General features: G+C 39.7%; 1 protein-coding gene across 1 annotated transcript; it reads right to left on the bottom strand.

Annotated features, from left to right (window-relative positions):
* Positions 1–2,632: 2,632 nt before the first annotated feature.
* Positions 2,633–7,623, bottom strand: nrl (neural retina leucine zipper). Its single transcript, XM_053685660.1, has 3 exons — positions 7,308–7,623; positions 3,821–4,036; positions 2,633–2,896 (listed from the first exon to the last, which is right to left on the bottom strand). Exons 1-3 carry the CDS (start codon positions 7,395–7,397, stop codon positions 2,750–2,752), a joined length of 453 nt encoding a protein of 150 aa, XP_053541635.1. The 5' UTR covers positions 7,398–7,623; the 3' UTR covers positions 2,633–2,749.
* Between the last annotated feature and the right edge of the window lie 5,234 nt (positions 7,624–12,857).

The following is a 12,857-nucleotide window of genomic DNA, read 5'->3' as shown; positions in this document are numbered from 1 at the left end:
GGGAAGCATGTAAATATCTTCTCAAGGGCAGTACTAAATGAAAAAAATAAGATATTTTAAAAAAATGAACAATTTACAACAATCATCCTGTTTACACCCCCCGGCTCTTAATGTATTGTGTCGCCTTCTTGAGAATCAGTGAACGTTTGCACCTTTCGTAATAATCGTGTACGAGTCCCTCAGTCGTCCTCAGTGTGAAAAGATGGATCTGAACATCATATAGTCGCTGTTGGAAAGGAGTCAAATATGCAGAAGATGCTGGAAATGTAAAGAATGTGTAGGACCTGGAGGATTTTTCTGAAGAACAGTGGGCAGTTTAACTGCTCAGGATAAACAAGGGACACGTGAACAACTCTCATAAAACATAAACACAGTCGCTGGTCATCCAGGTAACGACACACAGGATTAATAATCAAGCGTGTGTAAACTTTTGAACTGGTTCGTTTGTGTAAATTCAGTTATTATTGTGTCTTGTGGATTATATGTAAATATCTGATATGTGAAATAGGATATTCAGGACAGTGCTAAATAAAAAACGTCATGCAATTTTAATGATTCCTCTTATTTTATTTGATTTTTTTACAATTATGAACATTTTGCAAATTCTGCAAGGGGTATGTAAATTTATGAGCACAATTGTATATAGTGACAAATATGGTGTTATAACATGCGACATGTTTTTGCCCCCCCTTTTTTTTGTACTGTATAAATGAGATCAGAATATAACACTGCATGGAATATTTCCACACACAAAAAAAGAACTAAAGAAAAAGAAATTAATCGCTTCAAATGTGGTTGATTATGCAAGAATTGGGTGCTCCAGGTCCAGTGGAAAAACTGCAGAAGCAAACCACCAAATGTGAAAACTGTAAGAGAGATACTGTGTATAATTAATGTATAACTTATCATCCAATGTAATATCTCAGTGACTGTTGTATGGTTGTTGGTGCCAAAGGGGCTGGTTTAAGTATTCCAGAAACTACGGATCAGAAATCGCCCAAGAGTCTCTAGAGAAAACAAGCAAGCAAACAAAAAACTATCCACTTAGAATAAGTTCTGTGTGTGGGATGCCTTGTTAATGAGAGACGTCCAAGGAGATTTGAGCTGTCCAGACTGATTTGAGCTGACAGGAAGGCTACAGTAACTCAAATAACCACTCTTTACAGCCGTGATGAGTAGAAAAGCATCTCAGAGAAACCTGCACAACATGCCGAACCTTGAGGCAGATGAAGTTCCACTCCTGTCAGAAACTTCGCCTGATCTTTTTTTTGGTTTTTGTGAGGGATACTGTACGAGTGAACACCTTTCTTCCAAAAGATATCCCTCCAGTTGGTGTTTTAACGACGGTGGTTTAGAGTACTCTCTAACTCATCACTCTAAAATCTCCCTAAGTGTTTGATTAAGTTGAGATCTGGTGACTATTAAAGCCATAGCATATAATGGGCATCATTTTCATCCTCAATAAACCATTCAGTGGGCCCTCATGCCTTGTGAATGGGGGCGGAGTCATCCTGGAATAGTCCATTCCCCATCAAGATAGAAATGCTTTATCATGGGATAAAGGTGATTAGTCAGAAGAACTTTGTATTGGTTTGAGAGTGACTCATCTCTCTAAGTGCACAACTGGAAACAAACCATGCAGGGAGAAAAAGAAAATTAAATCTCCCACAGTGGAAAAAGGCCACTGTCTTTTCCTTTCATTTGTCACAGTCCCATCCAATCCGTCGTTTATACTTATAACTTAAAAGGATGAAATGAGTAACCATAGTGTTCCCTATTCACCATAAACAGTGCACTGTTATTCCAGTGTTATCCCAATTCTCACTTGATACATGATATTCCTTGGGTAGTTAACTTATATTCGTACCCATAGTGCACTACAAATCCAGTGTACGCCCAAAGCACACTATTTCCGCACAAAGCTGAGCGGTTTTAGCTAAAGTTTTGCTTGTCGTAAAGGAATAATAATGTGGTGAAGGGGGTGGGGAGTGGGGGGGGTGTTAATGACAACTAAGCCCAACAGGTAGTGATTTAAATTATATATTTTAATACAAAAAAAAAATATATCACTTTTAATACTTCTTTTTATTTTTGTTGTGTCAGTTTGCAAGGTAATTTGTTAACAGTCTTTACTGTCGCCCCATGTAGTCAACCGGGTTGGTGGGGGGGGGGGGGGGGGGGGGGGGGGAGGGGGCTGAGGGAGTGATTTCAGACACAGTGCTGGTTATATAGCAGCAATTTATACTTTAAAATCTAAGTTACAATTATAAGTTGGAAAATGACCTTATTCAGTCAGTTCAGAGCTGTGGCACACAGGAAAACTCATTAAGTTGGACACTCAGCTCTGTATCTGAGGAGAATGTCTGATGTCTATAATTGCCACACAGATCTCCTGTTATTTTTCTTTCCCTAGATTTATGCTTGTGCATACAAAATTTTGAAAAAGCAATCGAAAAACAGCTAATTATTTCTGCTCCTGTGAACCTCCCAGTGATCAAACCAAAACCGTTGTCCAGCAGCAGCAGCAAGTGAAGTCCTGGCAAAGTGACTATATAGGGCTTTGGCGAAACCCCCGACTTTAACACTCAGATTCGACTAGCTTTGGTTAAATAGAATCTTTCACAATCGAGCACCTTATCTAGTGTCCCATCATGTCTTTGCAATGTTTTTTTTCTGATAGCTTAGGTGGCCCGGTGACGTAGCCCGTTTCTCTTCTTTCAGTTTGGCAGTTTGGAGTCCTGCTTTCCTTTCAGAGGAAATAGTCTGTAGGAGGGGAAGGTGGGTTGTTGGTCTGAGTGGGCTGGGCCTCGCTGGAGTTAACAAGCTTCTCGTAACGAGCCTTGTAGGCGTCTCGTTCTCTTAAAACACGGGACAGCTCACACTGCAGCTGCTCCAGCTAGAGAGGGGTAATGGTGAGAGTGGGTGTGAGTGAAACATGGAAGAAAGATGGAGGAAGAATTGGAGAGAGAGAGAGAGAGAGAGAGAGAGAGAGAGAGAGAGGGAAAAAGAGATATAAGAACACTTACGAGAGTTATGAGATTTTGGAGAAGAATACGGTACAGGAAAGTAGAGCGAGAGACCAAGACGGAGTGAGAGAAATGATAAATGAAAAAGAGACACAAAATCAGAGGATTCAAAAAGGCCAGAAAGAAAGATTTAAAAAAAAAAAAAAAAGGAACAGAAAGCATAGAGGAAGTAGGTTCGAAAGAGTGCGAGGCATGGAGAAATGAAGATATTGAGATAGAATGAAGGACAGACAGAGCGAGAGGAAGGACGATAGAGAGTGAGACGAGACGGCGACGAAATGAGAGAAAGAGATAGGGAGGTAGATAGAAGATGAGAGAAAATAGTGAGAGAGAAAATATGAAAAAGGTGGAGGCAGGGAGAGAGATACAGAGAAGGGAGATTATATTAGAGATGGAGGGAGGGAGAGAGAGAAACAGAAAGAGATGTACAATGATGAAAAGGGAGGGGGGAAGAGAGGGATGGAGAGAGTTCATTTGAAAAACACTTATGTAAGAGGAAAACTCTTGGCATTCACGATTGCATTCAGCTGGCAGCTGCGGATTATTAGAGGCGCATTTTCTCTATGTACGTTTATAAATATGAACTGATAGTGAATAGGTTACAAATGGGCTCTACTGAGAGCTCTCTTCCAGCGCATACTCAAATGCTCAAGTGTCATCATGCCCATGCTTCTTTTCAATATGCATAGTGTAAAATGGAAACATTGCGCTTGTATAGATTTTGTGAATGTCTTGGAATGTAGTGTACATATATTTGTGCATACATGTGTGTGTGTGTGTGTGTGTGTGTGTACCTGCTGTGTGAGGATGTGTTTCTCAGACTCGAGTGCATGTCGATGCTGCAGTCGTTTGTAACGACAGGACTGAGCATAACCTCGGTTCTTCAGGGTGCGGCGTTTTTGCTTCAGACGCACCACCTCGTCTTTACTCACACCACGCAGGTGCCTGTTCAGCTCGCGCACAGACAGACTGACGAGCTGCTCGTCTGAAAACCGCTCGTCCAACCCAGACTAAAGGAGGGAGGATAATGCAACAAGTTAAAAATAAAACACAAACTGGAAGTGCTGTTATAGGAAAATAATCAGTGGCGGCTTGGGGATGGAAGGTCGGAGGTTCAAGCCTCAGCACTGCCAAGCTGCCACTGTTGGGCCCTTGAGCAAGGCCCTTAACCCTCTCTACTCCAGGTGTGCTGTATCATTGCTGACCCTGCACTCTGACCCCAACTTCCTGACATGCTGGGGTATGCGAAGAAAACAATTTCACTGTGCATATGTATATGTGATAAATAAAGACTCATTATCATTATCATAATCAATGAGGTTGTTGGTATGACGTGGCCTGGCCTCAAAGGGTTATATTCCTCTTACACCACAATCATTTCACACTTACACTTGTTTAACTCTTTCATTATTGACGCGTCGTTCTTTTAACCATTTTCAACGTTGTGGAAATTCCCAAGATAAATGATTTCCTTTCATCAATAGTGATATATAAACACTATAAACATGTAGCTCACCAGACATCTCATTATTCTTTCTCTTGAAATTAATAAGACAAAACAAACAAACAAAAAAAAAACACCCAAACCTGCAGCTTCTCAGGTTACAGAGTAACTGCAACACTCTCATTCATATCATCTCAGAAAATGTACTAACTGTTACAAAGTACTGAAACTGGAGACTCCTTCTATAAATGTTAAATAAACACCTCGTTATAGAAAGCTTCACTATATCAACAGTTAATTATTATTGATTATTTTTATTCTATGACAACACCTTGTTTAGAGCCACATAAATCTCTCGTGCAAGTTCCTCTAAATGAGTTATATATAGAGATAGTTATATATATATATAGAAATGATAACGCATTAGATTAGAACACGCACGTTAATATAAAACTGTGATTTAAATGGCAACGGGTCTATCTGCTGTTAGAGAAATTATACAACACCTACTGACCAATCCGATTTGAGAATTCAACATTGTATAAATAGTTCATGCCTAGTGCATGTGGTCTCTTAGTAGTCATAATATGTTAATACATTATGTTAATGTTAATAATGTCCTTGTTATGATTGCGGATCCAGTCATACCGATATTAGTAATAAGGGAATACTTTGATTGGAACTAATTTTCCCATTCACACATTGTATACGGTAAGGTGTATCAATAGTGTCATGATATGTCTGGTGATTAAAAAATCATTATTACCCAAGCTACATATGTACAGTATAATGTGGAATGATGCCATGAGGCGTCCACGTGTATGTTGCTGGCGCATGTTCGTTATGTCGTGAGCCATGTCACAAGCATGCAAACAGACATGCGTGTGTTTATAATCTATAATCTGCCTGACAGAGTGCAAGTGACAGTGATCAGGATTACAAAACAATAATAGCAGATATTATGCTAATCTCAGAGACCTGTTCCACATTCAACCTCATACATCTCAGAACAGCGTCTCAGCTTTGATACAAATGCACACATTGGTACATACAACATCACACACACACACACACACGCACACACACACACACACACTCAGACCAGACCACATTGTAACGACGGCTGAAAATAATGACACCTAAAAAGCTGCTTCAGATGATTTAGCTAACTATCTTGCTAACACTAGTGCATCAAGGGACTACCACCGTTCTCATTCTCTGTAAGTGGATCAGGAGAACATTAAATTTGGCCCACTGTGTAAACGTAAATGAAGTATGGGCACTGCTACAGTATGCATACAGGGTATAACTTGGTAATATAGTTAGCTAGTTAGCTAGCTTACTTGTTGATGGCAGTTTCCAGTCACCTTGTCTGGCCACCTCACTGAAAATTTTCTTGGAGCACCACTAGTGGTACAGATGTTGCTTGATTAAGTCTTGCAAACCATTAATATTACATTTCAGGATCTTTACATCCCTCTTCAACATTGACACCGATTCTTTGTTGTTGTTTTTTTTATCATGAGAACTACACAATCTCCCAAAAGTTTAACGCAAGCACAAGCAGTATAATCTTTGGAAAGGATTCAAAAAGGTGGATAAAGTTTACATTTGAAACATAAACTAACGTGACTTCAGAAGCTTTCATCACCTGATTTCATGATAACAGTAAACTAGGAGGTTCTTTTTTTTTTTCTTTAGATATAACCATGCAATACAACAGTTCAACACATCGGTATAAGCTCCTGGCTTATTACCTGGCTAGCTTGGAGCTGATGATGATGGTGACTGTGATGACTGTTAATGAGATGATAGGGATGATGGTGATGATGATGATGATGCTGCGGGTTATGATGGCGGGTTGAAGGGCTTGAGGGCTGGTGGTACGTGCCTTGTGCTGGATTGCCATTATGGAGAGACGGAGGGCCAGAGGAAACAAAGAGGAGAGGACGGTGACATAGTTCCGAGGCCTTTACATCACCTCCACTCTCACTGCTTGAGTCTCCCAGATTACTACTCCCAGAGCTCTGAGATAGAACTGGGAACTGAGAGCGGGAAGGAGAGAAAAAATGATGGATGGAGAGAAAGGAAGAAAGTAAGAGATCTCAGTAGAGATTTTAGTGTGCCGCCAATTTGACATTTTAAACACTTAAAACTTATGCAAATGAACATCTCTCCATTTCATCTCACACTCAGTGCCTCTCAAAAATACACACTCTCTCTCTATCAGCCCTCAGAAAAAGACATGCAAGCCATTGCCCATCCGCCCACACACACCTACCACCTACCAGAGAACACCTACTAACACACAAAAACACAGACTGCACCTGTGAGCTCACAGCAGTGGCAGCCGAGTTGAGTAGCACCTCCACTGCATCTTCACACCCCAGAAATCCCCCAACGACCCCCCTGTCTCTGTCACCTCTCTCTGGTGTTCCTCCTAAGGCCTCTAGGAGAGAAGCATCCCCTCCAAACTGCTGCTGGATTGCTGCCAACCAGAACAGATCTTCCAAAGACGTGGGGTTTGGACACTGGCCTGGGACACCAGGTGCAGGGCTGCAGTCCAGATTCCCTTGCGAGGTGGAACTTAATCCAGAGACATAGCTGGCAGAGATAGAGAGAGGGATGGATATCGAAGAGGAGGAGGAAGAAGAGGCAGATGGAAGCGGATGAGCATCACTGAGGGTTGGCGAGGGAGGTAGAGAGGTGTAGGGGCTGGAACTGAGGCTGGAATCCGAAGGAGGTCGAACCACATAGGGGGATGATGAGGGGTCCTGTTGCTGGACTGCTTTTGGATATGAGCATGGTGGAGGAGGGGGAGGAGAGTCAGCTTTTGCCTCAAACTTGAGCAGGTCGAAATCGTTTAAGTACTCCATGGCCAGGGGGCTAGGGGGCAATGGGGGAAGAGGGATGGAAGGCGATGACATAGCCACCAATTGCTAATACAACTGGAGAGTTTTGGGTGTAGCAGGTTTCCTAAGACGTATTTAGTGTTGCTCCTTTCACTCTCAGACTGAGATTCAGTTAGTGGTCCAATGCCCTGGTTGGGATCAGCAGTGATGCTTCTTATTTAGATCCCTGATTGGCCAAAACCAGGAGGCGTGTTCTTATGTGAAACTTGCATTGGGGCTTTGTTGCTTCCTTGTACAGCGGACCTTCTGTGTCACCTCATCATCCTGTCAGAAATGGATGTATCAATAGTCAGCATGGTATCATTTTGAAGAAGAAGAAGCCTTTATTTGTCACATATACTTTACAGCACAGTGAAATTCTTAGCATATACCAGCTTGTTAGGATGTTGGGGGTCAGAGTGCAGGGTCAGCCATTATACGACCCCCCTAGCTTAAAAGCTTTGCTCAAAAGCCCAACAGTGGCAGCTTGGTGGTGCTGGTGCTTGAACCCCCAACCTTCTGATGTGTAACCCAGAGCCACCACTGCCCCCATATAATATGAAGATGTTTTTGTGTGTACGATATCCATTTCCAAAACTACAACAATGCAAAGTGACGAAGTGATATTGTACTTACTATATATAGTAAATACCCTTATACTATTTGTTCTACGCAGTGCTGGTGAGTGAATGTTAGCATTGTGCTGATAAAATACGCGTCACTTGTGATTAGATAGTAAAACTAATACAGAACTATGCAATATTGGACCAGATATCATCATTCATTCATACTTCAGTAACTGTATTATCCCGTTCGGGGTCATGTTTGATTCAGAGACTATCCCGAGAACATTGGGAGTAAGATGGAGGAATTTCCCCAAGATGGTACTCCAATCCTTGGGAGCGAACCATGCGCACATACAGTACATTCACACCTATGGGCAATTTTATTGTAGCCAATCCACCTACCTGTGTGTTTTTGGACAGTGGGAGGAAACCAGAGAACCCAAAGGAAACCCATGAAAACACTGGGAGAACATACGAAACTCCAGTAAGGGAACCAGGGATTCTGGAGCTGTGAGTAACCAGATATCAAATTGAAAAGATTCAGTTTATTTAAATACGAAAACATATACAAATTTACACACCCTGTAGAGTTGTTTTGATCTGTCAGGGTAATCAATCAAATCAGGCAATCAATCAATCTATCAATCTATCTATCTATTCTGAAAGTGTCGGATTGTTTCGGTACTGAAGAAGATTTATGTAAAATTCAACCAAAAGCTAAATGAACACATCACACCAACATAAAACAAACAAGCGTTAATGATACCTGCAAACACGGTAAGTATCCAGTCACGATTATGTTCATGAACTAAGTGAGACCTCCTGTGGGGCTATTTCAGGAAATCCGGATGATGACGTTAAACTTAGTTCCGCTTAGTTCCTTTCTAGCGGTACCCAACCTCTAGCTGTTGTCTCAAATCTGGCAAAGTTTTCTCTAAAAGCTCTCATCATGTTATGGCAGGAAATGAAGTAAAGATAACATCAGTAAGCCTTGGGTCGAGAGGTCAAAAGCAGCATGAAAGAAATGACCCATCCACTGTAGACCCATGCAGTCTCTATTCATGCGAGTGCCTCATTATGCCAGAGAGATAGGCATTGTAAATGGTAACAAAACTCTGACTTTATTACAGAATTTATTTGGAATATGCTAATAATGTTCATTGAACGACACTATAGCACAATATTAGCGTCCTGTCTCACTATGGGAAATATATGGTTTTGTAGGGAATGGATTCAAATCTGGTGCGTTAAATAAGTATGACCATGATGAATCACTTTTTATAGATGTCAGTCTATAAAATACTCAGAGGTCCTGCATGTTGTTAGCACCGTGTGCTTGTGTACATGTTCAGTAATTCGGTCCTTTCAATTCAAAACCTTTTTATGCAGAATCTACTATATATAGCATGTTATTGGTCATCGTGTTGTATAGTGAACTACATTCAAACATCAGGGGCAGCTGATATATGTATAAATCTTGAACATGCCTGAAGCCAATCAGAATATGAGTAACTGTTGCTATCCATGTCAGAAGGAATAAATCTTCAGATTACTGGGAAAGGTTTACATCTAATCCCTGGTACCTGGTTTAAATCTAATCTTAATTCAGACAGACGAAATAAAAATAATACTAATAAAAAAAAAAACCCTTCTGAACAATTTTATCTAAACATTCTATAATGATGTGATATAGGATATTGCGAAGGTTTGGAATACATGAGAATTAATAGTCATACATTTCTGCACATTGCTTTAATTTCCATGAGTTTGGGAAGTTTATACACCTAAAACACGGCATTCTGCATAATCTGTATTATGTGTAAAATATACTGTATATCCTAAGTTATCTTTTATATATCTGTATATACATTGCACAGAATATTATGCATAAATAAGCTGGGTTCTCTTGTATATACAATGTACATATCTCTTACATATATTTACGACTACGCTATATTTATTTATTTATTTATTTCTATTACAACATAGTGTATTTATCATTCATACTATTCTACTCAATGGCTACTGCACGTGTTGACTGCCCATAACAAGGATATGTTATTTATTTATTTACTATATATATATATATATATATATATATATATATATATATGTGTGTGTGTGTGTGTGTGTGTGTGTGTGTGTGTGTGTGTGTGTGTGTGTGTGTGTGTGTAAGTGCAATATAGAGTTATGTCATATAATATCATTTATTTAGTGTGTATATATATATATATATATATATATATATATATATATATATATATATATATATATATATATATATATATATTCAACCTGCACTTGTTAATTTGCGGAATGATACTATTTGCACTTCTGATAGGTGCTAAACTGCATTTCGTCTATCTATCTATCTATCTATCTATCTATCTATCTATCTATCTAACTCTGATGAGATCATCAGTGTGAAACACCCTTTAATATGGCATACAATGCATGTGTAATCATCGTAGCGGTCTCAATTGTATAATGTCTAACTAAACAACAGCAAACATTGTATTAGTTGTGGTTTTATTTCTTGATAAAGGTTTACATGAACAACACCTAACAAATGTGTTCTTCTAGGCTTGTGAGTATTTTGTGCCTATAGTGGGTCAGATTATTGTTTTATTATTATTATTATTTCCAGCAATTGTTCTTCAATAAAAAAATACAATAAATAAATATTTAAAAAAAAACACTTGTGAGATATCATGATATGATTCATTATTCCTGATCATCTGATAGGGAAACTTAAACAAATATTAATACTAATAATTAATACATTGACAAACAGTGATATATAAGACCTGATTTTCATACAGTTTAAGAAGTTTTATTGGCTATATCATAAGAGATAAATCTAAGAAGTTACAGACATGTGTGACAGAGCAGAGTCTTCTCTGAACTTACTTTTTCGATTGATCTTTTTCCTGTTTTCAGAACGAAACTATAAGAAATATTGTATGTAGGTCTTGTACGTTCTTATCATTCAAGGAGTCAATTTCACATCGTTCCAGAAGAATCTTGTAAACCTTCTCAAAGTTCTACATGTTTTTGTATACAGCACTGAAGTCATCATTCTAGATCATTCTAGATCCAACTCATTAAATCAATAGCCTTCCGTTGCCTAAAAATGAAGCGGGGCAGAGAAAAAAAAAAAAAAACTGTTACAGGCCTACTGAAAGGATCCAAAGGCTCAGGGAATTGGAAAAGAGACCAAAATCGAACAGAAATGACAAGACCAAAGTTGGTCCCAAGAGGAGTTCAGGAGTTCAGGAGTTCACAGAGAGGTAGAAAACACCAAGTATATATTTTTTAATTGAACAAGTTTGTTTTTGTTCTTACCGTGGGTCATACACAGAGAGGCAGACAGGGATCCGTTTGATTTGTTTCATTCCTCATTAGTGTCTGACGGACTGACTGATGCCTCCCGAGTGTGTCTGACCGATGCCTCTCTTGTGTGTGTGTGTGTGTGTGTGTGTGTGTGTGTGTGTGTGAGAGAGAGAGAGAGAGAGCATGCGTGTGCCACTTTGTAACTGACTGTGTCATTACCCCCTCCTCTCAGATGTAAATCCCTCTCTCCCCCAACCCCTCTCTCTCTCTCTCTCTCTCTCTCTCTCTCTCTCTCTCTGTCATGCTCCCCATTTCTTTTATTCCTCCCAAAGCCACATGTGTGTTCAATTGTTCTGTCATGTCCATGCTCTCCCTCTCTCTCTCCCTCTCTCTCTCTCTCTCTCCCTATCTCTATCTCTCTCTCACAGTACTTCTCTCAGTACTTTTCATCTGTTAATTATACATTTTGTTTAGCTGCCTTAATCACTGTGGAAAATAGCATCACATCATTTCATATGCAGACACAGACTATAGCGTGCGTGTGTTTGTGTGTGTGTGTGTGTGTGTGTGTGTGTGTGTGTGTGTGTCTGTGTGTGTCTCCCCGTACATAAACACAATCATTCCACTACTCCACTCTTAAAACGTGGCTAGGACCGGCCTACCATGGCAAGTTGTCATGGCAACAGTGTGTAAGCAGACATAAATAGATGTTACTTTGACTGCAGTGGTTATGGTCCTGAAATGTTCATATGTGGGATGACAGACAATCACATGAGGAGATAAGAGGTAAGCATACAGACCAGCAATTGTGTGATTGCTGCCACCTCGTGGCTTCTTCATGGTGTGTGTGTGTGTGTGTGTGTGTGTGTGTGTGTGTGTGTGTGTGTGTGTGTGTGTGTGTGTGTGTTATTTAGTGCACCTGACAGGTTTAGGAAACAAACTAGTGCAATAATGTTGCATGTTAGATAAAATCAGTATGACAATACAACTATTTATTATTGTTTCCTCCCCCAGTCCAAAAACCTGCGTTCTAGGCTGATTGGCATGTCCAAATTGTCCGTAGTGTGTGAATGGGTTTGTGAATGTGTGTGTGAATGTGTGCACCTCCTAGGCTCTCGGCTCCCCTGCGGTATGGAAAGTGGATGGATATGTGGATCTAATACACAAAAAAACAACAATTACCAACACTAACATGAATTATTTTATTTATTAAAGAACAAAATCATTTTTTCTAGTTAACTTGTGGAATGTCTGTGAAACAAGTTAGGTCCTGTTATCACTTACCTTATAGCAGCTACTTTATGAATAGTCGTTCTTTTGCCAGCCTCTCTGTTTTCCCTCTCTTAGATTACTGAGAAATCCTGAAAACTGTTCCAAAGCCCTGACACACCTTTACACACCTGATTACACACCTGTCCGAGCCTTGCTGTTATAAAAAAACAAACAAACAAACAAACAAACAAACAAACAAAGAAAGAAACAAACAAACGGTTTTATGAGGTATCAGATCTGCATGTTAAACTCTTGCCATATTTATTTTGAATGTATGCTGCATACTGATATACAGTAGCTATACATCGATCAGCCATAACATTAA

Source organism: Ictalurus punctatus, chromosome 2 (assembly GCF_001660625.3).
Source record: "Ictalurus punctatus breed USDA103 chromosome 2, Coco_2.0, whole genome shotgun sequence".
NCBI classification, from domain to species: Eukaryota; Metazoa; Chordata; class Actinopteri; order Siluriformes; family Ictaluridae; genus Ictalurus; species Ictalurus punctatus.
The sequence above is the reverse complement of the archived record's forward strand: the minus strand, read 5'-3'. Positions and strand labels throughout refer to the sequence as shown.

Coding starts and splice junctions, on each gene's coding strand:
- nrl (XM_053685660.1), bottom strand. CDS start 7,397: ATGTCATCGCCTTCCATCCCTCTTCCCCCATTGCCCCCTAGCCCCCTG. Junction 4,037..7,307: donor TCGACCTGCTCAAGTTTGAG/GCAAAAGCTGAC, acceptor TCCCTCCTTTAG/TCTGGGTTGGACGAGCGGTT. Junction 2,897..3,820: donor AACACATCCTCACACAGCAG/GTACACACACAC, acceptor ACCCCTCTCTAG/CTGGAGCAGCTGCAGTGTGA.